Source organism: Mercurialis annua, linkage group LG3 (genome assembly GCF_937616625.2).
Source record: "Mercurialis annua linkage group LG3, ddMerAnnu1.2, whole genome shotgun sequence".
Lineage (NCBI taxonomy): Eukaryota > Viridiplantae > Streptophyta > Magnoliopsida > Malpighiales > Euphorbiaceae > Mercurialis > Mercurialis annua.
In genome coordinates this window covers 74,176,472-74,203,123 of record NC_065572.1, presented here as the reverse complement: position 1 = coordinate 74,203,123, position 26,652 = coordinate 74,176,472, and the positions used below count along the sequence as shown (strand labels likewise).

The 26,652-nt window shown below is 30.5% G+C and overlaps 3 protein-coding genes across 3 annotated transcripts; 1 reads left to right on the top strand and 2 right to left on the bottom strand.

Moving 5' to 3' along the window:
• The first annotated feature begins 2,804 nt into the window (after positions 1-2,804).
• On the top strand, positions 2,805-4,789 carry LOC126672002 (ubiquitin-conjugating enzyme E2 20). The gene is made up of 6 exons (XM_050365874.2): positions 2,805-3,138; positions 3,226-3,253; positions 3,835-4,062; positions 4,160-4,223; positions 4,438-4,497; positions 4,580-4,789. Exons 1-6 carry the CDS (start codon positions 3,017-3,019, stop codon positions 4,624-4,626), a joined length of 549 nt encoding a protein of 182 aa, XP_050221831.1. The 5' UTR covers positions 2,805-3,016; the 3' UTR covers positions 4,627-4,789.
• A 490-nt stretch (positions 4,790-5,279) lies between these two features.
• LOC126672001 (uncharacterized) lies at positions 5,280-8,583 on the bottom strand. The gene is made up of 7 exons (XM_050365873.2): positions 8,420-8,583; positions 8,199-8,318; positions 7,090-7,578; positions 6,573-6,712; positions 6,222-6,342; positions 5,700-5,840; positions 5,280-5,547 (listed from the first exon to the last, which is right to left on the bottom strand). The coding sequence occupies exons 1-7, from the start codon at positions 8,480-8,482 to the stop codon at positions 5,467-5,469; spliced, it is 1,155 nt and encodes a 384-aa protein (XP_050221830.1). The 5' UTR covers positions 8,483-8,583; the 3' UTR covers positions 5,280-5,466.
• Positions 8,584-9,316: 733 nt separating this feature from the next.
• Positions 9,317-13,467, bottom strand: LOC126672000 (hexokinase-3). The gene is made up of 9 exons (XM_050365872.2): positions 12,960-13,467; positions 12,100-12,250; positions 11,811-11,993; positions 11,471-11,545; positions 10,572-10,727; positions 10,388-10,486; positions 10,174-10,301; positions 9,967-10,048; positions 9,317-9,843 (listed from the first exon to the last, which is right to left on the bottom strand). The coding sequence occupies exons 1-9, from the start codon at positions 13,229-13,231 to the stop codon at positions 9,460-9,462; spliced, it is 1,530 nt and encodes a 509-aa protein (XP_050221829.1). The 5' UTR covers positions 13,232-13,467; the 3' UTR covers positions 9,317-9,459.
• Between the last annotated feature and the right edge of the window lie 13,185 nt (positions 13,468-26,652).

Here is a 26,652-nt window from a genome sequence, read left to right as displayed (position 1 = left end):
ACCTTGCCTAAATTATGTTTTGTATTAATTTTTTTAATTAAATAGAGTTTGTGAATGATTACATAATTTGTTTGTAAAGATATCTTAGTTTTTTTCCCTTATTGTGATAAAACTAGCCTTTGAGAGGTTTAGATTTGCAGTACCCTGCTTGAAATGCTTATGGCATCTGCTCTTATTTTTCACAAAACTTCCTTAAGAATAACCAAACATATGAAAAAGTATTTAGATATTAGGTAAAGGATGCATTTTAACTTTTCTTGTAAAAAAAGGATAGAAAAGTGCATTATCTAATTGTAAGTGTTTGTTGAATGGTATTGAGTCCAACTATAATTTTTTAGATTTTTGCTTTTTTTTATCTATGTTATACATATATTATACATAGCAGATACATATGTTATACATATCAGATACATGTTAGAAATAGTTCAAATACATTTATTTTTAAATATATATTAATTCATCAAACGTGTTTGATATGTTTCTTAAATGTATTTATTAGGTAAATTTGTAATATATAATTTATACATGATAAATATATCCTTGATATGCGACTTCTCGTCAATGGTGGTACCTCAATGCCTTCGAGATATATTTTCGGTACATCTCCTATACATTTCCGATACATCTTGGATACGTCATCAATACATATCAGAAACTCAAAGAATATTTAAATATATATTATATAAATATATGTCTTTTAGATGTATTTTTAGATACATCTTTCATATACAATTAAAACATAACAAATATATCCTTAATACGTATCATTGATAAATAATTTACACAATTTACAGAGCATATGACATGTTTTTTATTTTAATATATGTTATAGATAAATTTCAACTACTCGTAAGTTATATATTCAATGCGTTAAATCTATAACTCAAATAAGAATACTATACATATTCGACACATCTTTTATACATATCAGAAATAGTTTAGACCTATAATTTTTATTTTAATATATGTATTATGTGTGTATTTTGAAATGTAGTATTATCGATAGATCTCATTGTATATAATAGGGGTTGTAATTCAAGTGAGGATGTTTATACTGATCAAAGTTGAGTTAAAAAAATCACAACTTATTATTTTTATATTTCAATTAATAGTGAATAATAACATATCAAAATATTATTTATATAATTTGATGCGTAAATTTTATTAAAGCACGTGATATATATATATATATTTTAATTTAAAATATATTATACATGCACCTTAGAGACACATAAATAGTACATATTAATAATATATTTATTTATTTTTACTTTAGAAATATGAAAAAATAATAAACAGATATGTCCTTGATACATAACAGATACATAAGTGATACATGTTTGAATAGTTTGACAAAATGACGCGTGACTAACGCACGCAATCTGACGCGCGTGTCGGACGTAAGTCAGACGCGTTTCTGACGCGTTTTTGACCCATTCTGACGCGTTTTTGACCTTTTTTTTTATTTGTTTTGTGTGTGCCATGTGTTGCATTCTCATTGGGAAGGTATTAAATGTAAAGTTTCAATTTTTTGAGGTGCTCATGTAATATTTCAGCAAATTTAGCATTGTTGTTATTTTCTTCCTTTTTTTGTATAGTTTTGTAATTTTCTCAAAAAACAATGTCATAACAAATTTCGACATTTGAGAAGAAAAATTCATGACAATAAGTGAGTTGAGGTTGCTATTTTATGTCAAGGCTTCTGGTTGCTGTGTCTACATTGAGGCTGTTGTTTATGTTTTGTGTTAAGACCACTTCTATCTATTTTTTTTGGTTAATTTCATATAATATCACTATTTTTATACATTTTTATATTTTAATCACGTATTTTAAAAAATGTCAAACAAAATCATCTCCTTTTATTTTTTTGCAAATTTATTACAAATGAGAAAATCTGGTATCTTTTTTCTTGCAAATAAATATTATAATCTGACTAATACGCTAATTAACACAAAAAATACCTTCATCTTACTCTTTTCTTGCTGATTCTGGCTGTCGAGTCAACAAAGATACACAGAGTTTTCACATTTATGATGAATTTGCAAAAAATGAAAGGTGGTGATTTTATTTGTTACTTTTAAAGGACGTGATTAAATAAAAAAAACGTATAAAAGTAGTGATTTTATATAAAATTAACCATTTTCTTTATAAAATTAGAAATACAGTTTACATTAACTTATTGTCTAATTATATATGGATTTGGGCTCATTTATATAAGATTCTTGTAAAAAGAAAAACGCATACCAAAAGAACGATTTTAAATTGACCAAAAATGTCAGTCAAATATTTTCGAGGTGTTTCTAATGTGTTTTCTAAGTGTCCCCGCTATTTCAGCGGTAAAAAGTGTTGGAACACGTAACTTTCCGTGTCGGGTACGTGCCCTCACCGTATTCCCAATGTGTCATCCTAGATATGATATTCCAAAAAAAATTTAGTGCTTCATAAATAGAGAGTAAAAGAAAAAAATGATTTAATCTGAATTAGATAACCTGAAATTAATATTAGATGCACATTTCAAATTTTAAAGGAATTTATCTAACTTTCTAAAGAGATAAAGTACAAAAATAACTCTAATGTTTAATAAGTTTGAGAGCCGGATTGAACCGAATTAAAATTAAAAAGCACAAATACTCTTATTCCAAAAGTTCAAGGGTTTATTTGTATCTATTGCTAAAATCTTGAGTTCATGACAACTAATGTATATAGTTATTAAAAAATAATAGTCACGCGTATGTTAGCATAAACTAGCCGTTGGAGATCGCCGTCTGAAAAAGAAAATTAAACCATCTGTTCATTCATTATAACGTTCTAAAATCTTTTTGAATCCTAACCAAATTCCTTCTTTTTATAAGCCCAACAGAAACCCTAAAATTTTCAATCACACAAATTCAAGAGAGAAGAGAGAAACGACCAAACCAAAGCAATTCTCAGAGTTTCCTCTTCCTCTTTTAATTGATTTCATTACTTTTTCCCTTTAATTCAAATCAAAGAATTAGATTCGATTTTCAAAGAAACAATGGCGGCAATTAATGAGTACCAAGGCAACACTCCGGTGACCGCTCCTACTCCGGCAGGGAACGCATCGAAACAGTCTGTCCCCGTGGCTAAGTCCGTTGATACTCAATCCGTGCTTAAACGGTAAATTCTACACTTATGTCTGATTTCATTCTGTTGATTATTTTTGAATATTTGACTGACTTTTTGTATAAAATGTCTGAATAACAGGTTACAGTCTGAATTAATGGCATTGATGGTAAGTGTAATTATTCCCCCTTTTTAATTACTCCCCCTTTTGTAAAATTGAATTAATTTTGGTTGGTGAAGAACTAGGAGTAGTGGTCGGTTTGGTTCGGTTGGGAACCGAGCAAAACCGACCAACCAAAGTTTGAAAATATTTTGAACCGAACAGTGCTGAACCATAAAGTTCAATTTCATACGGTTCGGTTAAAACCAAATTGTTTTAATATTAAATATTAGTGTCTAATATAACTTCCATATATGTTTTTTAATATATTTATATGTTGTATAAAATTTATTAATTTATATATCAACAATTATAGAAAATAAAGACCAAAAAAATATATATAAATATATTAATATTTGTACTTTATGTTTTAGTTCGGTGTAATCGGTTTTTCACGGTATTTGTTGGTTTTAAAAATGCCCAAACTAGACGCAAGCCAAATACAAAACTTTACCTAACCTAGAAACTCTACCAAAGAGTTTTCACCGAATAACTGAACCACACAACAAATTTTGGTTCGGTTTCTACTGACCCCTAGTGAAAAGCTTGTTCTAGGTTTTAGTGATGTTAATTTGAATTAAAATGCACAGATGAGTGGGGAATCTGGAATTTCTGCGTTTCCGGAGGAAGACAACATATTCTGCTGGAAAGGAACAATTACAGGAAGCAAAGAGACAGTTTTTGAAGGGACTGAATACAGATTATCTCTGTCGTTCCCAAATGATTACCCTTTCAAATCTCCAAAGGTTAAATTTGAAACCAGTTGCTTCCATCCTAATGTTGATGTTTATGGCAACATTTGCTTAGACATTCTTCAGGTAATTCATCAAGTTAGTAGCACTGTAAAATACCCTTTATTTGTCCATGCTGTTGCCTATAATTTTGTGTAATCATTGAGTTGATTTAAATTTGTAGGATAAATGGTCATCAGCTTATGATGTCAGAACAATACTCTTATCCATCCAGAGTCTACTTGGAGGTAACAACTGACAACTTTTTCCCCACAAACATGAGTTCGAAAATACCGAATCGAACTGGTTTGGTTTGGTTTGGTTTGATATTATAAAAAAATGTACGGCTCGTTTTTGAATTAGTTAAGTTTTGATTTAGATGAACCGAAAACTCAACTCCTTGTAAGTTCGATTTGGTTCAAACGGAATGGGAATATGATTCTTGTTTTGTGTTATGTGCAGAACCAAATATAAGCTCACCTCTAAACACTCAAGCAGCTCAATTATGGTGTGATCAAGAAGGTACAAGTTTACTTTCACTATAAAACTCTTGTTTTAGTATTTTGCAATGATCTAAATATTGTTTTGTTTATTAATGTTGCAGAATATAGAAAAGTGGTGGAGAAGTTATATAAGCCTCCAAGTGCATGATTCTGAGAAGGGAATTGTAGTTTTTATTTCTTGTTCTTTTTTTACTGCTCCAGTGGATGTATTTTCTATTTTTTTAATGCTACAAATGGTCCTTCTCTTAAGAATTAAATTGATATCATTGTACTGATTCTTTTATAAAAGTTCATCTCTTTGCAATTTTAAAGTGCCGACTTCCGAGTATGAATAAGCTCTGGTCTACTTTCAATTTACAAACTAGTTGGCAACTTAGCATCAATTTACATAAGCTATTTTTTTAAATAATTTTGATTCGTCACAAAGCACAAACCCTTCAAAAATACTAATAATGATGGTAATAAATATTTAGATTTTTTAATTAGTATAGATAAAATCCTTCCAATCATAATAAAAACCTTCAAAACATGCTATAAGTAAAAAAAATTAATTAGTATGGATAAAGTACATAAACTTTTAGATTTTTCAATCATTAAACCTAATTATAATAGTAATAAACAGAGTCAAAAGATATCAAACAAATTAATTAGTATTGATTTAAGCGCATAAACATTTAGATTTTTCAGATCATTAAAAATAAGCAATAAATAAGAGTAAAAAGATATCAAAAAATAATTAAGAATTTCCATTAATTTTTAGCCAAATATGATTTTTCAAATTACTTCAATGGAAAAATAATATGCATCATGAACCACATTAAATAAAATTTAAAACCCACTAGAATATTTAAGCATCAAAGTAGAGGTGTGGATCCTATATCAAAGTAAAGAAAAAAATTAAATAGACAATGTGCTAACAAATCAACCATCTCATGGATGTTTGTAAAAACAGTGAAAATTCTACATATAATGCCTGAAGCATGGACAACTATTTTGGTAATGTAAGCTGCCTCAGGTTATACTTCCCCAACTCTTTGTACTTCTCAACCACGCCAATCAAGCATACAGTCTGACAATTCACAAACAAGACATTTTAGTGAAATTTCTGTACAATATTTAAGCTTCATCAAAAAGTGAGACAGATATGCAAAAAAAAAAAAGTTGAAGATTTTAGTGTCACAAATGAGTATAGTCTGAGGAACAATTAAGCTTGTTTATTACCTTAACAATTTCAACAATGATAGACTTGCCAGGATTGGTAAGATCGACTTTATGAGGTAAAGGAATGGATTTCGCAACCGCATTTATAATTTTCATCTTGTCAATGCCCGTGTTTGCGCGAGCTCCATAGAGTACCGCAAACTGCAAAGAATAAATTTAAATTGGCAAGGTGGGCAAAACTAGCAGCAGCTAAATAAATATTCATAAATGGCATATGCACGAAGTGAAGCCATCAATTACTCTAAAAATATAAAATGAAAGTTAAGAAAGGGCAGCGGTTGCTACGTTTTAGAAGGCATTCCTGCCATACCTTGTCCTTTTACCGACCTTTGAATTCCAACTAACAACTGTTAATCTCTATAATACACTATCTATTAATAGGCAGGTTAACAGGTCAATTAGTCCTATATTATTTTGGTCTACGAGACTTGGACAAGAACTCTGATAAAAGAGTTGGTGCTTTGTAATTTATTTATCATGAAAGCTAAAGAACAAAGGCATAGATTGTGTTTGATGAAGTACCTTTTGTGGGTTTTGTGTGTCAGCTGGAAAATGTTTTTCCACAATGGCTCCCATTGCTTTTGAGATTTCCTCTTCTGAAGGATAGCATGAAACTTCAACAGGTAAAACTCTTAATAGGAACCTATATTTGGAAAGAAGAAAGAGTTTTAGCACCCTGAAATAGTGCAGCACTATTCTCATAAAGACATAAACGTCAAGCGAGATATTTGATGCCAATATGGCAAATCACATGACTATTGAGTATTGAATCCCATAAATGTGAGCTAGTACAGAGAAAGCATAAAGATCCAGCCAGTACTGGTTCAAAACCATGCATTCATAAGCTACACGGAAAATCAGCAATTAACAAACCTTGACATGTGTTTCTTTGTTGATGCAGTTGATGTCATCATATGATGTACAATTTCTGTAGGAGAAGGGTCGTTTTCACTTTTGCGCATTTGGACAAAGACAACACCATTACAACCCGAATCAAGGCTCACAAAGCGCCTCTGCTCAAACATGACAAAATTAAAAAGTCGTATCAATTATGATGCAGTTATATACAGTCAAAACAGCAAGGTCGGACGCTATACTTCTCTAATATTCACAAAAACAACAGGAACTGCACATGAAGTCTAAAAAAAATACATAAGCTAAGTCCAAAAGGTCCTTAGAGTGATTCACCCTTAAGCAGATATCAGCTTTAAGTTAGTTGCGAGCTATAGGCTTGTTTGGGGTGAAGTACTAGTACTGCCAGATGCCTACAAAGTGGTCATCAGAATAACGCTTTGCAAACGATTTTGAAGAGCCAGAGCATGACATACAACTAAATGAACATTTCATAAAATACATGAAAGTCAATGGTGAAAGGAGGCAGTATACACACCTTACTTTTATCTCCAAGTTCTTTAAGTTCCTCTTCGATAAGCCTATCAATTGATTTCTTCTCCACCTTTTCATGGACAACATTTTTTGAAACAGACAATTCTACACATTGCTTCTTTGCTGAAGGCTCTTCGGCTTCATTAATTCGATGTTCACCGTCTTTAGCACCTACTTCAACGTCATTAGTGCTTTCTTCTGTTTGACTTTTATGGCAAGTCTTCTCCAAAATAGGAGAATCCGACTTTTCATCTGTTGGCTTATCATTCTCAGCATCATTGGCCGGATGAGCCTCTGAACTATTCTTTTCTACCTTGTCCTCCTTTTCATCTTCCTTTTCCTTTTCCTCCGGTTTTCCTTCCACGCAATTATCATCGTCTTCTTCTTCATCATCCGAATAAACAAAATTTATCTTTTTATTTAAGGGCTTATTAGGCAACTCGTTGAGTTTCACACTTGTGGAATCTTTTGAATAGACTAGCTCTTCATAAAACTGCAACAGAAACCGAAACTTCACCTCATTTGTAAGAGGAAGAGATAGTTTACTACTTTGAAAGTGCTTTCATGCTAAAATTTAGTACAGTATGAAAAGGGCATAAAATTTGCGAATGCCCAAGCCGAACGGTTTTTCGGTTGCAAGACAAGAACAAAACCGAGATGATTCATATACCAAAAAAAATGAAAGCACATGGGTAAAATGAGATTATTTATGAAAATTCCCTAAAATCACAGTGCAAATATGGCCTGTCAGTAAAGGCATGAAATCCAAATCAAAGCAATATTCACATTGTAGTCAAAATTACCAAAGATTTCCAATTCATCATTTTATAGTCAAAATTACCAAGTCTTTATAAAAATTTCAGCCAGAGATATACTCGGTCCGTCGGCCGAGTTTCACTAGAATTTTTTTACACATATAATTCAACCACAAAGAGTTTCTCTTAACAATTCCTTTCAAAACCTAGCTGAATCAAAATTCAAACAGGACAAAAGGATACACAGGTTACAAAGCTTAATTACAAAAACAAATAATGAGGCAAAGAAAAAAAAACCATTTTTCCAAAATATTAATAGTAAGGGATAAAAACAAAATTGGAAGAAAAAAAAACTTACAGAATCAATAACATTAATAGCTTCATGAGAAGCTTGACGTTCTCTACCACCGTCACAAGTAATGAAGAAGCCCTGAACTCCTGGGTGCAGTGGATACGACCCCTTCTTCTTCACTGGCTTCTGCAACACGCATAAAAACCTAATTTAAAACGGCTGCGTTTAATAAGCAATAGCTAACGGCAATAATGGACGAATTAAATGATAGAGTGATTGAAAGATACATTATGGGGAAGAAATTGCTTCCTTTTCTTGCTGTCGGGCTTCGGCTTGTTCTCAGTTGCCATTGTTAGTGTTGAGTGTGAGCAGGAAGAACGAATTTTGCTGCGTGGTTACGCAGAGTTCGGCGGGCACGATCGAATCGATGTTTGGGTTGGGCTAGGGTCTGATTCATAGTGAGTTTTAAAGGGTAAAATGTCAACTCGGTCCTCAACTTAAGACTCGGAGTCAAATAACACAATATTTCAGCCATTTTAATCGATTAAGAACAATACTCTCTTTAGAACAAAAATTGTAAAGTATAAACAAGTTTAGAGACCGGAATGATCCATTATTATCCTTAATTGACATAAAAAAAATCATCTTTACTTTACCTGATTTAGAGATTAATCTTTAAGTGATCAATATGACTGAGAGTTGGTCATTTGTCCTTAGTTGCAAATTCAAAGATCGAGTTGGAATGGCAGCCTCGACCCGAGCAGAAGTGCAATGCGTCTAAAATTTCGGAATCAGAAATGGATTAGAGTGTCATTCTGATCGCCTCTTTCATGATCTTTTCTATAGGTAAAAGTATTATGACTAGTCTAATTGAATTTTAATTTAGAAATCGGATTAACCTTTGCTCAAGCTTTAAACGTATTGGCCTATTAGGGGTAAGCTACCATGAAAATCAATATTTACATGGCAATTGACCCTTGGGTTTATTTTGTTTGAAAAGATCCAATTTTTGTCACTATCTGTCAAATTTGGGACCTGAAGCGTTTCAGACATCAAGCTCATTGTTCTTGAAAAAAATGTAATGAAAATTAGACTTCTTGAACAAAAACATAACTTAAGTACTCAATTCTTGATCAAGGAAGAAAATTTTCATTGCAACCTTAATATACAAGAGAATACGAAAGTGGAAAAAATAAAGAATGGGGACCAATATGGAAACATGATATTTTTAGAAACAACCCTTTTAATATATTGAAAAACAAAAGAAAATCTACATTTACAGGGGGCTATATGTATATATATTTATAAAAAATATATAATTTATATTTTACGGCTGATGTACCCTATCCACAGTGTAGGAAGAATATGAAGCGGCAAGAAGAGCTGCTCCGATGCCTGATCCATCTTCTGTGGCCTTCAGAATCACATGTTGGGCGACTTCTTCCCCAAGTAATTCATTGAAGGCTTCATGCAAGTACTCTCTGAACATTGTATAGCTTGTGTACAAACCACCTTCGATCGCCACCACCGTTCTTCTCATTTTTATGTCACTTCTTCCTCCTCGTCCGCTGGTGATGCCTCCTGTACCATCGCGCCCGATCTTCTTTAAGATTCCCACAATGCCAGCGGCTGCCAGACGGGCAGCCCTCCTCGTCACCACATCACATATTCTGACAACAAGCTTTCTGACCTTCAAAGGAGCTTCTGAGATCTAATACAAAGTAAGCAATTCCAATATGCATTCAAATCGTATTCAAATCATGGCAGTCATCTAACTTTTAACATATAATACAGCAAAACTGAATAAGCTATGCCTGTGATGCACTGAACCTACCCCGAAAGTTTCTTTCAAGATGTCAGCTACTTCCTTCAGATCAGGAGAGTCATCGTCGTGCATTTTAGCCATTAGAGGCGTTCTTCAGAGATAAAAAAAAAATTGACGAAGAATATCAGTCTATGCCATAATAGAAACAAAATTGGTAACAGGACTATGTAAAAGCAAGCGCGGGCAAGAGGGGGGGGGGGGGGGGTTCAAACATACTTCAAAATAAAGGGTGTCGACAATCTGGAAGACGGAGGTCCAAATATATCCGACTCTTGTGCCATTCTAAGAATCACTCTCCTAACAATGTCACCGAGATACATTCCTGATATCATTTTCTCAAAACCCTGCAGTGAAATCCATACAACATTGAGATGTTTCTTCATCAAAATTCATATGAAAAAGAAGGAAAAAAAAAACTAATTCTACGCACCTGATCATATGGATTAGGGCTTTCAGCGTCCAAATCAATATCATATGTTGTTCTTGGCAAATGGGATGACCAAAAATTTCCCCATTCCATGTTGACAGCCTAATTAAAAGATATGGAACAACGTGAGTAGACGAACATATCATTTTACAGATGAAATGTAGGAACAAGACATACGAAAGGATACCATGACTCCAGAAGCTGTAACCAGACCTTGACACTTAATAATAGCATCCGCTCGTTCTAGATAGCAAGCATTAGTACCAGTCCCAATTATTACTGCAGCAACAGTGTCAGCATCATGATAATGACCAAGAGCTAATGTTCCCACAGTATCATTTACCTGCTCAAAACAAAAATAAACTTGTATTTCTTCTCCCTTCTAGTTTGTTTCTTCTATTTGATACAGTAATTAATGTCAACAATATATCAAAGATGATATTTACCGACTCATATGACATCCTACATCTATTGTTCTGACCAAGACCACCACTACAAATATCTACAACTGACAGCCCTCTTCCTCTCCCTCCACTTACACAAGTCCCTCATAAATGGTCTCTCCTTACGTCTTTCTCTATTCACAAACTTGCCAGTTTTCTCGTATATATGCTTTTTACAAGAAATTTGTAATGTTATATTATTAATAAGATCATGGTGTGAATTTTTCAAAACATAAAATTAAAATGTAAATGTAAATGTAAATATGTAATATTCAATTATAAAAATAGATGTTAATATGATAATACATATACGCATTCAACCAAATTGATGATTTTTAACTTGAAGAAAAGCATAAATCCACTAAATTTGTTTTTGTTTAGATAAAATTAACAGCCAGCTCTGCCCCCCACAAGACTTTAATCCTGAGTCTATCCCTGAACCAAGTATATGATATATTTATCGTATAAGCCAGGTTCCGCAAGAGCAAACTAAAGCATACTAGGTGACTGAAAAAAAGAATCATAACTGAAACTACAAAGACATGCCACTTTTCATTTACCCTAACACTCGAAAGAAATAATAACTATGATAGTTGTTCAGTATTTTCGACGAATAGTGTTCCAAGAAAAACATAATGCTTACCAATACTGCAACCTGCATATCTAAACCGTTCCTGGTCAGTCCTGCTTGTAAACGTTCAACTACCTCTCTTCCAACCTAAATCATGCATGCAATACACTAGTAAGAATTTGCACCTTTGCTTATTAAGCAATAAAGAGAGAAAAATATGCCAAATAACAAGTTTACTGTGATCTGTTACAGCATGAAAAGAAGTGTACTAAATGCTATATAGAAAGCCATCGTTGGCTTTTCCCCTTCTCGTTAGTAAACCAGAAATTACCATTCATTTACAAACCAAAATTCTGTCCTAATATAAAGCACCTAAGCAATGATATTAATATCAGAATTTTATCCGACTAACCATGTCTTCAACATGATATCCTTTTGTCCACTTGATAAGGATCCCTGAACGGATGGACATTTGTTTCACCGGGAAAGAAAATGTAAATCCAAGTTCTCTTCTTCTAAGGGCAGAAAACTCGGAAACATTTTCTTCTTTTTCAGTGAACTGCTTTAACGTTGACGCAATATAGTCAAAGAGGTCCTGCAGGACAAAGAAGATATAAATTTAATCACTATAAACAAATATTTTAAATATTCTAGCCTTTATCCAACAAAGAAAAGCCGAAAAAGAGTACAGACTCAGTCACCTCGCTAGGGCTTGTCATCAAGTGCTGAGGAACAGGTTGACTTTCCACATCTTTTGACAATATCAATGACCTTTCACCTCCTAGCTGAAGCCGTAAGACCCTAAAATTAGTACCCCCAAGATCTAGTGCATAATATGTTCCTATCTCACTCCTGACAACAACATGAAAACTCAATTTTAGAAATATACTATGCAATTTTAGATAAATAAACATATAAAAAAAGACCGGACCGGATATCAAATGAAAAAGACTTAATCTAGAGATATGTGATCTCTATGCTGCATAGAAATGTTTGCTTTAATAACAAAACTTTCAGCTAATCACATCCTTTCCTTGCAAGAGAAGGGGTCCCAAACGCGATCAATTAGTATATACAGTATACGCTCGACATAAGCTTGTTAATGAAACGATATTTGGTAAACTTTAAGCTATAAGAACATAGTGCAGATTCTCTTCAAGGATTCTCAAGTCATCCACATAAAAAACAGTACCTAAAACATAAAATATTCCTTAAGCAGTTCTAACGCCATTAAATAGGAACAGAAAAGGAATATAAATAGAACCTACAAATTTCCATAAATCTTATGTTAAAGCTGAGCATGTATAGTAAAATTTCAATTAAACCCAATTTCAAAGAACAAGTCTTTGTCTCATCTAACACACTGGAATTTGGATTTGAAATGTGCACAAATGTAAACCAAAGACAAAACTCAACACAAACTTAAAATGTGCTGACACAAACACAACAGATACACAAAAATTCATCAAACAACATCAAAATCCACATTATCATCCAAAAACAAAACCAACCACAAATTCATCACCAACCAATAAACCAAAACAGGAATAAAAAAAACTACCCAGTAGGCAAATGGTCAACAAAAGTCAGCAACATTTTAAGCTTAGACCCTCCTTCAGAAGCCAAACCAGCATGCATCTCAACAGCCATAGCATCAACCACTTGCCTCAACCTCCCAATTGTTGTCTCACATGACTCTTCTAACTCACTCAGCACTCCCACAACTCTCCTCCACTTCCTCCTACTCCTCACTCTCCTCCCCACCACCACCCCCGCCACCGCACACGCCGCCACCGCCACCCCCACCGCCACTCCCACCACCACCTTTCCCATCACACAAACCTGTACACTCTCCTCATCTTTAAGGCTTCCACCTGACCTTTTGTAATACCCAGAAATCAAATGAGTGTTTTATAAGTACCCAATCAGCGGCGGTTGTAACTGACGTTTAGTCGCCGGAAAAAGATTCTGTCTTGCAGATGAAAGGTTTTTAAAGTTTGTGTTTTTTTTTTTGAGTTAAAGTAGAGAGAGAAAGTTAGTTAGAGAGAGAAAATAGAGTAAGTGTTGAAAATGTTAAGTAAAATGGTTACTTATATGTGAAGACTAAATGACAGATCTGCCCTTGTCAATGTTAGAAAATGACAGATTTGTTAGAGGATCTTTCATGATTTTTTACCGTTTATGAAAAGATTTTGAGGTTAATTAGAATTTTGACTCGTGCTTTTCTTTTATGAGGTCGGTCTATTAAATTGCCATTAAAATATGTTAAATATTACAATTTGTTTTAATTTAATTATGATGGTGTAAATGCAAGTGAATACAAAAAAATTAAAGTTGGTTAGTTTTGCTTTTGAAAGATAGTCTTTTTGATTGTTTTGACTCATTGACTAAGACATTTTCCAAATGAGGATTACTATTTATTTATTTGTGCTCCTTTTAATTTGTTTACTTATGGGACCAAACTTTATGTTAATTTAGAATGTGATTGTGACTTATAATCTATAACTACTCTATTTATAATAGTGGCTAGGGCATGTTTATTTTTTGTTCACACATATTATTATGCTATAGAATATATTGTGGTGATATTACCATCATATTAGTGGTGACCTATTTATTATCATTTATTTAGAGTGAATCTTTTTAGAGTAAGAATTAATAAAAATACAGTAAAAAGTTGCTTTTTAATTTAAATGATAATAAAATTGCTTTTTATCAAAAAGGAAAAATAAATCAAGATTAAATAAGAGTGATTTTATCAATGTAATTTTTTACTGTGTTTGTTAATTCTTGTTTTAAAAATAGCATAACCCTTTATTAATAGGTAGTCTGATTTATTTAGCTATAGAAGCAGCATGTAAAAAACTGACATGACCTAATTTATTTATAGTGTGTCTCAACGTGATCCATTTATTATGCTATTTTACACGTAAGTGATAATGCATTAATTTATAGACCAAGTTTGGAATTTGATAAATTTTATTAAAATAATCCAAATAGCAAATAGTAAATGCCAAACTTTAAAATAAAATACCATAAATAAAAATTATGATAATTATTACCTTACCTAACCAAAAAGGAAAAGAAGCAAAGAAGGGTAGAAAAGGAAAATGGAAAATAAGAGGGTTTTAGTAGAGAGGCGTAAATTGTAGGGGTTACCATAATTTCAAAGACAGCTTGCTTTGTACAGAGCCAAAAACAAAAACACTCCCAAAAGTAAAAATAAATAAAAAAAAGGCGATAAAACGGCGACGGTAGCTGCGTATCTGCCTGCCTTCCGTACAAGCCAGCTGTGTCCCCGCAAAAGCCAGCTGTGCTCACAAATAAAGCTACCACCACCACCACCCTCTCTGCCATCTCAATTCTATTTTTTCTATTAAACAATTTATTGGTAACTACAATTTGTTTCACACTACAATTCAAAAATGGCTTAATGGGATAATTTGGTACAATTTCTATTAGAAAAATTCACTTACTTGTTATATACTAGTACTAGTATAAAATAATTATTTAGTTACAATGGATATATATGTTTCATTTTTTATTTCAATAATTTAAACGTGTAAATTTTTCATTTAATGATGTTGCTAATAAAACATTACATGAGACCCGCTTTATAAGAATTAAATTGGACTAGTCGGTTTAACTAGTTCTACTCCAAATTAAAAATCAATTGAGTTTAGTTTTGCTTTAAATATCAAACCCCGGTTCACCTTATTTGAATAAAGAAAATCATAAAAAAATTATTTTATTAAATTGATTAAACTGCACTAACAGTTTGATCTTTTAACCAGCTAAAATGTACTTATTTGATATTTTTTTAATTATTTATAATAGTTAAATGTTTATCTAATATTTTAATTTTACATCTATAAATTTTATTTTATATAAAATATAAATAAATAAATATATTTATTTTTTATTTAACTCCTAAACTAGTTGAATCATAAATTAAGTCAGTCAGTTTAACCATTAATTCAATAATTTAAATTAACAGATTTTAAATTATTTATTTAAAATCAATTCTAAAATTAGAGCTATATGACGGAAAACAAACTTATTCAATATTTAGTTAAACAATGTTATATAAAAAAAATTAAACAAAATTCAAATTCTCACAAACTATAAAAATAATTATTAACTTTTTTATGAAGTAATTAATTTTACCCATTTCACTTATGAAAAATCACTTCATACTATTAGTAAATTTGTCGTTAAAATCAAATAAATCTCTTGACATATTAGATTCTATAACAAATTATAAAATCGTTCGTCAAACAAAAGAAAAAATGAAGGAAGCATATTGTGATTGGTGACTAATCCTGACCGTATAATATTCAGAAGTCGGTCCAGTAAATGATCTGAACCGTACAGTTTGATGAGCTGCTGGTAAAAAGAGTTGACTCACTCACTGGGCTTTGCTAATAGTAGGGTTGGCCACTGGTGTTTTGTCTTTGATTTTGACCACGTGCCTATATAGCTGTAATTTTTTGAGGCTCGGGTCCAGTATCTGCTGTGCGGGGGCCCACCAAATCATTTTTTTAACAAAAACATAAAAAGCCCACATAGATTGACGGTGGATATTTATTTTTTAAAATATAATCATAGGATATTTAATGACCATAAATGCACCAACTAATTTTGAAAAACTATTTGAATATATTTTTAATATCAATTTTAGTTTTTATAATCATATAGCTACATTTATCCCTAATTTATCAATACTTGACCATGTAGAGGTATATTAAATCAAAAAAATAATATTTTTTTAAAAAAACTAGTACTTCCTTTATCTTATAAAAAAATTACACTTTTACAATAATCATAAAAATAATTAATTATAGAAAATATTAAAAAATTCTTAAAATAATTTTTTATTCTTTTAAATAATTAACTATGAAATAATAATTAAAAGGGTAAAATCTCTATATATAATGTTTATGGTAAAATTGTAAAATATTTTTAATATTTGTATCAATAGTTAATATTAAAAATACTTACTTTTCTATTTTTATGGTATTATCCAAAATAATAATTTTTTTACTTTTACATATACAAAATAAAATAGTTAATGTATGTATTTATATAATTTATAAAAAATAAAAGTTAGCTGTGGATGTTGGATTTGGATATATATAAAATTAAATTGATCTAAACTGATCGTACAAAGATTATAAATCGAACCTTAAGAGTGCACTAATTATCTTATAAATTTAGATCTTTATCATTATTATAATATTTAGTAATATAAATTATTTTTGTAAAATTATAAAAAAAAAATACAGTTTTTTTGCATATTATTGGAAAAAATATATATCTGTCCCAGTGCAGGTGATTGGTCGGTGCTACTAAAGTGAAGTATCTTCAAAAAGAGGGACAAATTACATACACATACCTATTTGAATCCTCGAATATCTTCAAATAGCCAATTATGCTAAATCTAGAATAAGTTTGAGCAGGTTGGTCCTTCGTGGTTGAACCAACCAGAAGGCTTTTTGCATTGTATTGTTGCTTACTACCAATTAAGCTCAACGACAAGTCGACACCAATTTATTTATTTTGCATGTGTTGGAATATTCATCTTCGACAAGTCTGACTAGTTTCTTTTTAAAAAATTAAGGGTCTAATTTGGACCATTATATCTTTCTGGGTACCTTATTTTATTTAATTTCACATCGCATATTTTTTTAATGAACTTTTAAACGTTTATTCAAAAAAATCTCTGCTAATGTAGTGTTTAACGTGCCCAATTTTTTAAAGGTTTAATTGTTTACAATCATGAATTTTAATATGTTTTATAATTTTAAAATAAACTTTCAATCTTTACAATTTAAAGCATGAATTATCTTTTTTTTTTCTTTTTTTGCAATTTAAAACATGGAGCAATTTTTTGTTAAAAAATGTTGATAATGGCTACCGGAATATACATTGTTTTGGCGTCTATGTCAGCAACTTTCAACAGAAAATTGATCGTTGTTTCAAATTATGAAAATTTAAAAATTTGTGTCAGACACTACCAAAATTAAAAATTTGTATTAAAATTGCAAAACATGCTGAAGTTCGTGACTTATAAAGCAATTAGACCTTTTTTAACTGTAAAAGTTTAATTTGGAAACAAATAATTTTTTAGATAAATTCGGTCCATCACGTCATCCGTAAATTGAGTCAATCACATTATAACACATCATTAAATTAATGATGACACTATTATAATATCACCAATAAAAGCTACACGTATTTACTATGCTATTACCATTATTTTAATGACATGATATAATGTGATTGGTTTAGTTAATAGTTGACGCGATGGACCGAATTCATCTAAAAAATAATTTTATGCTAAACAATAGAATTGTACAGTTTTGCAAGTTAACTAAATCATTGAGGGTATTTGAAGTTTCTTTTCTTTTAGTACAATAATTTTATTTGATCAACAGTAACTTGTTGTTAATAAAACAATTTTTTATGAAAAAGAAGTTTGACATGTTAGTCACATGTATATATATTTGTATATTTAGATGAAAAAAGTTTTTAATTAGCACAATAATTCATTAATTACAATAACAATTTAAAGTTATCTGTGATTAGGATGACTGTTGCACCTGTTGCTATATCATTTAAGGAAGGGGACAAATTTAGAAGTCGTTAGATAGGATAGAGAATTGGCAAATTACATACTTATAAAGATAAAATTAAGATTGTGACAAATTAGTCTGTTTTATATGTTAACTTCTAGGGTTTTGATTCAACTATCAGCCATCTAAATACAGTTGAGCTAATGGAATATTCCGTGTGTTGATTCTCCTACTGGCCCTTTTAAAATCATATTAACATAATAATATTTTAAGAACTAACATGAGCAAACGATTTAGAATGAAAAGATGGAGCTTGAGCTTGCATAAAAAATAATAAAATTCGACGAGCTAGGCTTATGGACAGGTCTAGCTGATGTGTTGCAAAGCTAACGTGTTATTATGGTGCACGGCTAATGCAACGATGTATTTACCGACATGTTTATAGAAATAACACATATTGCTCTTTTACTAGAACCATACAAATGAAAAATTAAAAAAAAATGAGTAAAAAGAATTTAGTATGTATGTGTATTTAAAAAATATTGAACATATTTAACTTACTATTTTTTTTTTGATTTGTTATAAGAAGATTTTTAATGATGAGTATCTTCGACATTTAGACTTGACAATAGATAAAATAATAATTTTATATTAAAATAATTATTAATTTTACTTATGTCAGCTTATAGACATATCAACTTATTTGTTAAATCAATTAAAAAAAATTATATTAATTCAAGATGCTACATGGAAGATTTATGACCTATCTAATGATATGATAATAAAAAAATGCATATACTATGATCATAAACAACTTAATTACGGATATGAATTAAATAATTGCTCTGAAATTCACACAAATGTTTAGTTTTTAAAATAACTAGAATTAAAATATTTAAATTATCATAAAAATTGTCGAACAAACAAAAATTATAACAAATAAACTTGAATTATCATAGAAAATTTCAACAAATCAATAAAGTTGTGTGACATTGGATTCATTAAAAATCGAAACAAATGGCCCTACCGCAACAATAATAAAATTTGGTCAAACTCTAAAAAAATACCAAATCTTTGCGATATTTGTCAGTTATGACCAAATCTTTTAAAATTTGCAAATATAACCCATTTTGGCAAAAATATATTCTTTTTATAGCTAAGTTCGAATCAAACCAATTTTTTGCAACCATTACAAGAAATACTAAAATTAGCAGCAAAATAGTGCTAAAATCGTTACTGTTAACATATAGTAACAAAAAACGATTGTGGCATGTTACTGCTAATAAAACGTTGCCTTAAATAATTGGTAACAAAATTAGGAGAAATTCTTATGTAGACTCGGTCTACCACGTCATCCGTAGATTAACCTATCACATTATGACACGTCATTACAATGATGATAATCTTGTAAATTCGTTTTTTACTTATTTACACTTTTGAATAGTAATATTACAAAATTGCCATCATTTTAATGATGTGTCATAATGTGATAGGTTTGGTCTACGGATGACGTGGTAGACCGAGTCTACCTAAGAATTTCTCCAAAATTAGCTGTAAAATGCTGTTATAACTTAACTAATGGCAGCAACATTTAAGATTAATGCTGTAAAAAGTTTTTTAGCAGCCAAAAAAAAATTAGCTGCAAAAGAATTTGTTGTCAAATACAGAATTTCTTGTAGTGAACATGACAACCATGTATATAAGATTAAAATAGATTTAATCACACTGAAATATCAAACTTTTACATGTTGTATTATAATAAAAGGTTTAGTCATAACAAAAAATCAAACTGATTCAGAAATGACTGTAAAAGAATTATAATTTGTTAAAACTGATTATATTTGTAAATTTTAAAAGATTTGATCATAATTGACAAACGTAAATGTATGATATTTTTTAGGGTTTAGCCATAAAACTTTGATCAAATTCTAAAAGACATCAAAAGACAAACCAGTATAGTGATCTTTTGATTAAAAACCAAAAATTGCAGCTGCACCTATACTAAACAGTTGTGGCTGAGAATCATCGACCCTGAAGCTAGGGACAAATTTTTCGAGTTGGGTTTTAAGGAGTGGGTGCTGCGTAATCTACTGGGAAAGGATAATTTCAAAACAGGGGCAGATTGGAGATGTATTTTTGGAGTTTCGCTTTGGCGCATTTGGCTCTGGAGGAATAATTTCGTTCTTGGTAATAGAAGGGAAGCCATTAGTGTGGTGGTTACTGATATTTTTCAGAGAGTCAGCTATATTAAGCAGGCACAAGCAAATAGTCAATTCCTTTTAGGTATTCCTCGTGGAAGACAGGATATTCAAGTAGGATGGATTTCCCCTCCGTCTTCATGGTCCAAGGTTAACACTGATGGGGCTTATAACTCGATAACAGGAATAGCTAAAGCTGGTGGGATTATCAGAAATGACCTGGGGGGTTGGATAGCTAGTTTCTCTGCGACCTTGGGAGAAGGATCAGTTATGGAAGCGGAGCTGCGTGGTGTTTTTATTGGGTTGCAGCTTGCTTGGAGGTTGGGGCTTCAGAAAATTGAGCTAGAAGTTGACAGTAAGTCTGCTGTGGACATGATTGTGAAGCATGAAGGGGTCAATCAGTTTTCCAATATTGTTGGCGCTATCTGCGAGTTGCTGAACAGGAATTGGGACGTAAAAGTGAAGCATATTTATCGTGAAGCGAATTTCGCAGCGGACCACTTGGCATCAATGAGTGATGACTATATCATTGGCTGTTCTTTCCACGAGGACCCGCCCTCGAGCCTTCTGCCTTGGCTTAGGCACGATCGTTACGGCACTACGTATGATAGAAATATTAGTCTCTAGTTTTGTTTAGGCTTTGCCTCTTTCCCTTGTACAAAAAAAAACCAAAAATTGCCGTCACCTGATTGGCGGATTCGAATTTGTTTGTTTAATTTAATTTGTATAATACACATTATTTCTGACCACTTTTACAGCATGCCTGTACATGTATAGTCTTTCTTTATGTGTACAAACCCTTTTGTGGATTAAATAAGTAAAAATATATTCATTTTTTATTATTCTTTCCATCCAAATCCAATGATAATACTAAATTTTATCATGTGAAAAAAAGAAAAACGAGATTAAAGCAAAAACCTAATAATTTCCTTATAAAAGTACATAATGTCGTGTCCTTCTGTGAGTGGTTACTGGATTAAAAAAGTGCTTATGGATTATGAATAAATTAATGCCGACAATCGCATTTTAAACCAATAAAATTCCTAAATTAGGTCAAAGGCTAGCTGTGGCTGCTTCTTTTGTTACAATATTTTACAAATTGTACTTTACAAATATAGAAACAAAAATGATATGATCAAGCTTAGGTCATAGAGTTGTATAATCATGACTCGACAATAATTAAAAAAAGTATGAATTCGGGGATTCAAACCTTACTTATATCCATAATTGTTTAAAATTTGAGGTTATAATTTGTCTTTCATAAACAAAATATAAGATTCGAGTGAAAATTAATTTAAATATAAAAAATTTAAATTATTATCTCGTACTTGAAATCCGTTCAAAAAACTTCATATACCTTAAAAAAACAAATTATTAAAAAAATAAGACATGTCATGCCATTTTCATGTAAGCTATTTTAACCTTTTGACATTCATTAATCGTCAACTAGAAATTTCAATTCATTCATAAATAAAACCAACAAAAATGTAATTAGTTATTAAAAAATACCAACACAAGAATATACTTAATTAGAATTTCATTCATATTATAATGTATTATAATTTTATTTTTTTGTCCATAAATATAGTGATTAATATAATTTAAATAAGTATTTATCTCAAAATATATACCATAGTAACTAAATGTGGGGACATGTGGGGTGTTAGGAATCTTAGGATGTTTTTTTTGTCTTTAATTAACTTAATTTTAAAAATTAGTAACTAAGTAGAGACAAATGTTTAACAAACAATAATTAACAGTAATAACATTATACTTCTAAAAAAAGAATAATAACATTATTATTAATTACTTAGAGCATCTCCAAAGGACTCTCTAAAATTGTCAAAATCTTTATTTTAGAGAGTTTCATAACAAATTGGAAGTCCAATGGACTCTCTACTCTATAAATTTAGAGTAGAGAGTGAAAATGGCTCTCCACATGTAGAGAGCCATTTTCACTCTCTACTCTATTTTTTTAACGATAAGATTTTAAATTTCAAAAAGTTAGTTAGTTATTTTTATTTTAAAATATGATATTTGTAATTTATATTATTAATAAAAATGAAAACAAATTATATTATTAATAAAAACAATTTATATTATTAATAAAAATAAAAATAAAAATAAAAATAATTTATAGTATTAATATTTTATTATTATTTTAAAAAATAAAATAAGAAGTGAATTTAAAGAGTATTAAATTAATATTTAATATTTTTATTTTTATGTATAAAAATAAACTAAACAATCATTATTAGAGAGTCTATTAGAGTAGAATTAAAAATGTCACTCTCTATCTTTAAGATGCTCTTTATTTTATAGAAGATGCTCTTTAAAATAAAGAGCACCATTGGAGATGCTCTTACACATGACAATAGCTAATCCAATAAAAACCTTTTTTAAAATCATTTCGCTTATCCAATTTAAAATACTATATGTTTATGGTTTTGAATAAAAAAATACAATGTGTCAATTTTGTGTTATTTTAGCGTTTTTTTATTAATTATAAAAGGTGTAAAACAATTTGAAATTTATAAATTTTGATTGTTTATATCCAAAATCAATTGTTTTAATTCTTTTTGACTATTATTCCATATATTTTTTTGATAATTGCTATTCCAATTTTTTATTAACTGTTTTTCATTCATTTACCTTTTGCAACCAAATAAAACATTAAGTATGTAGAATAAAAATTGAAAAGTTAGAGATGCGTTGAATTGAAACTTGTCTACGCACTAAATTTGCCTTTTAGGTCAACCTTTTTCTTTTCTTTTTTTATCTTTTTGTAAAGAATCGAAACCTGCCACTCAATTATTCATTTGAAATGCCTCTTAGCAAATAGAATAGCAAGATTATTACGTTGTCAATCACTATAGGGGTTTGAACAGACTCCAGCTCCAGTTTTATCTCGAATGAGCATATTATTACATTTTTAAATTTGAGTTTGAGCTCGATCAATTTTTGAGCCATTTAAATTTAATTTTTATTTGAATTTTATAAAAGTAAAAAAAAATATTCCTAAATTTAAAGTTATAAAAAGTTGTACTATAATATTTTATAAAAAAGTTAATATAATAAAAAAATAATTTTCAAGAATATAAGAGACCAATTTAAGCTTGCGAGTATTTGTAACTAATATTCGAGCTCAGCTCGAGAAAGTCGAATTCGAGCTTGATTCTAATTTCTTAAGCTGATCTTGATTTTTTTTTTAATATTAACATTGACTTCACAAAGATGCATGAATTATTAGTAGTATACACTAATTGAAAATGACAGAAACACAAAATTTATTAAATGCGGACCAAAAGTGTATATTCGATTGCTGACATGTCTGTGGAGATATTAATGTCCAGTAGCATTTTCAAAATTCCAGTTGTTTCCAACATTTTGGCATTCATCATCTTTCCACATTATATATCGGCTTAATACATAGTTTGACCCCTGAACTTGTACCTTTTTACCCATCTAACCTCTAAATTTAACGTCTCACCTATCAAACCTCTGAACTTCTTAAATAATCCGATTTGACCCCTGAACTTGATAAATATGTAAATATTGAACCCTTCGTGCCCACTTGTCACTTGAAACATTCTAGAAGAAATTGTGTACGGAGGGGTTCAATATTTATGTATTTATCAAGTTCGGGGGTCAAATCGGATTATTTAACAAGTTCAGGGGTTCGATAGGTGAGACGTTAAGTTTGAGGGTTAGATGGGTAAAAGAGTACAAGTTCAGAGGTCAAACTATGTATTAAGTCTTATATATCCCTCTCATATGTATGCTGCATTTGTATTCACATTAAATAATTTTAAAAGAAATCAATGAGCTAATGCTACAGTGGCATATGTCATTATACAAATTCTGTTAAAGTTATGAGATCAATAATTTTTATGAGCGTTAAAAATAGCAAACAAAAGAAAAAAAGATAAAATTAAGAAAAATAAAAAATAATCGGAGACTATCCACGACGGAACAGCTAAAATGAGCGGTTGGAAATGGATTTATTAATTTAAGCGTAACTCAGGCCATCTATGTCTAAAGCAAAAAAAATAAAATGCATCTAAATTATAAAGCAAACGAAAAAAAAAAGAATCTCAACAAATAACTTGCATATATTTCGATTGTGACCATTCTTGAATCATGCATTTACATTTTGCACTATCACATCCTTTATTTTGCACCATCACATTCTTTAAATGAACTGTTTTAGCCAATTTATTTTAGTTAAATTCGATTTATAATTTTGATTAGTTTAATTAATTAATAATTAAAATAATTCTGATTTATTTTTAGTTAATTTTGATTAATGAAATCATTCTAGTTAGAAATAAGAGTTTTAAAAATTCAGTTATATTTAGGTATTTTTAAATTACAACGAGGTTAATTTGGATATAAATTGACTAATGAATAATGATATCGAGAGATTTTTAAGTAGACTCAGTCTATCACGTCATTCATGAACTAGCCTATCACATTTTGACACGTCATTAAAATAGTGACACTATCATAATTTTGTTTATTATGTTTTTTACACCTTCGAATAGTAATATTACGATAGTGCCACTATTTTAATGACGTGTCATAATGTGGCAGGTTTAATCTACGAATGACGTAGTAGACTGAGTTTATATAAGAATTTCTCTAATGAACAAGGTGTTGAGGTGACACTCATTTATTGATTAAAATGACTTCCACCTCAGCAAATTACACCAATGGGCATCTCAACACCGTGCATAAAATTAATGTATTTTTATAACATTAATTCTCTATATATATATATATGTGTGTGTGTAACATAATTTTTATTTTTTTAGGTGTTAGAAAAAATGGAATAGTTTTAATAATGTGACCATAATTTAAGAGTATTATTCAACCATGGTTTTTGTTTCTACAGCGTGTTTATGGTACGTACTAGCGCGTACAATTGGAGCCTAAAGTCACTGTCAACGCACGTTGATTACAATCACCGTCGTGTCGGTACAAGGTTGCCAGCTAGACGAGATCATTTTGGGCTGTGAGCATGACACGTGTCTACCACCTCATATAAACAACGTTCATCTAAACGATAGCCTTTTTTTCTTCCTTCCCCATATTGCCCTCCTAGTAACTGTACAATAGTTCATTCGGCATTGCCACATCGGATTAGACATCATGCGGTCACGTGATAATTAATACACGTCATCAATCGCGTAAATGTTCGTATATAACCCGCTTATACAACAATTTTCGTGTGAGTGTATTCAAAAGTTTGTGATACATGTTACTAGATTTTTGGTTATAGAATGTGCACGTAGCGGCAGAACAAGGACTCCAACTAAGAAGTGTCGAAATTTTTACGTTGTACTATTTAAAAATATCAAACGGCTGTAAAAACGATATAGTTGTATTAATTTGCAGTTATATGGGCAATTACAAAGAAAAACCGCTCTTAACACATTTATGGGCGGTTTTTAAGGACGGTTATAATCGCCCTTAAAAAATACCTAAAAATCTGTTTTTTTATTATTTCCCGAACAAGCCGACCCTCCTCAACCCTCCCTAGTTCCACCCCGCATGCACGTGCCACGTGGAATGACAATGATGACCAAAAGAATGCATCAGTAATGAATTTTTTTAAGAGTATTGTTTGATGTTCAATTCAGCTAGCAATAGTCTTTAGATTAAATTTAAATTTGGATACAGAATTATAATTTTAATGACATTAGAAGGTTTTCCAAGTGATTTTCAATTAAATTAATTATATGTTGAAAAATTGATTTTTTTTTATCATTTACACTAAATTATATCTTACATTTTAGAGGAAATTACATCATACACTTAAAAAAATAAAAATAATTACACTTATATTTAGCTGACTTTTTATTTGGGACAACGTGTACTTGTTTAGTCAAAAGCAATAAACATATTATTTTTTTGAGCAAATTATTCAGAGACCTCTGAAATATACTATAATTAACAGTCTGATACCCCTTATTTTAAAAGTCTATTTAATGGTCACTCGGTTTTAATTTCGTCAACTGAGAGATCCTTTTGTCAATTTGAGAGACCAAATCGTTTAACGTATTGAAACTCGGGTACTAAATCGTTTAAAAATGAGGGAGCAAATCGTTTAATAAAATTTAAAGTGAGGGACGAAATAGTGGGGTACCAAGTCGTTTGAAAATGAGTGTCGAAATTAACGGAGGGACTTAATAGTTAACAGAATTAAAACTGAGGGACTATTAAGTAGACTTTTGAAACAAGTGGTATCAAACTGTTAATTATGATATATTTCAGGGATCTTAGCGTAATTTGCTCCTTTTTTTTTCAAAGAAGTGTTTAAAACATTTAGGTGAACAAAATATTTACTTAGGTTAAGGTCGTTTATATTTTTGAATTTATTGTTTAATTTTTAGGGTGTAATGTTTAGATCGGTGATGGCCAGTTGGTTTAGAATCGATTTATGGATAATATCTTAACAAGTATTTTCATTTTTTAAGTA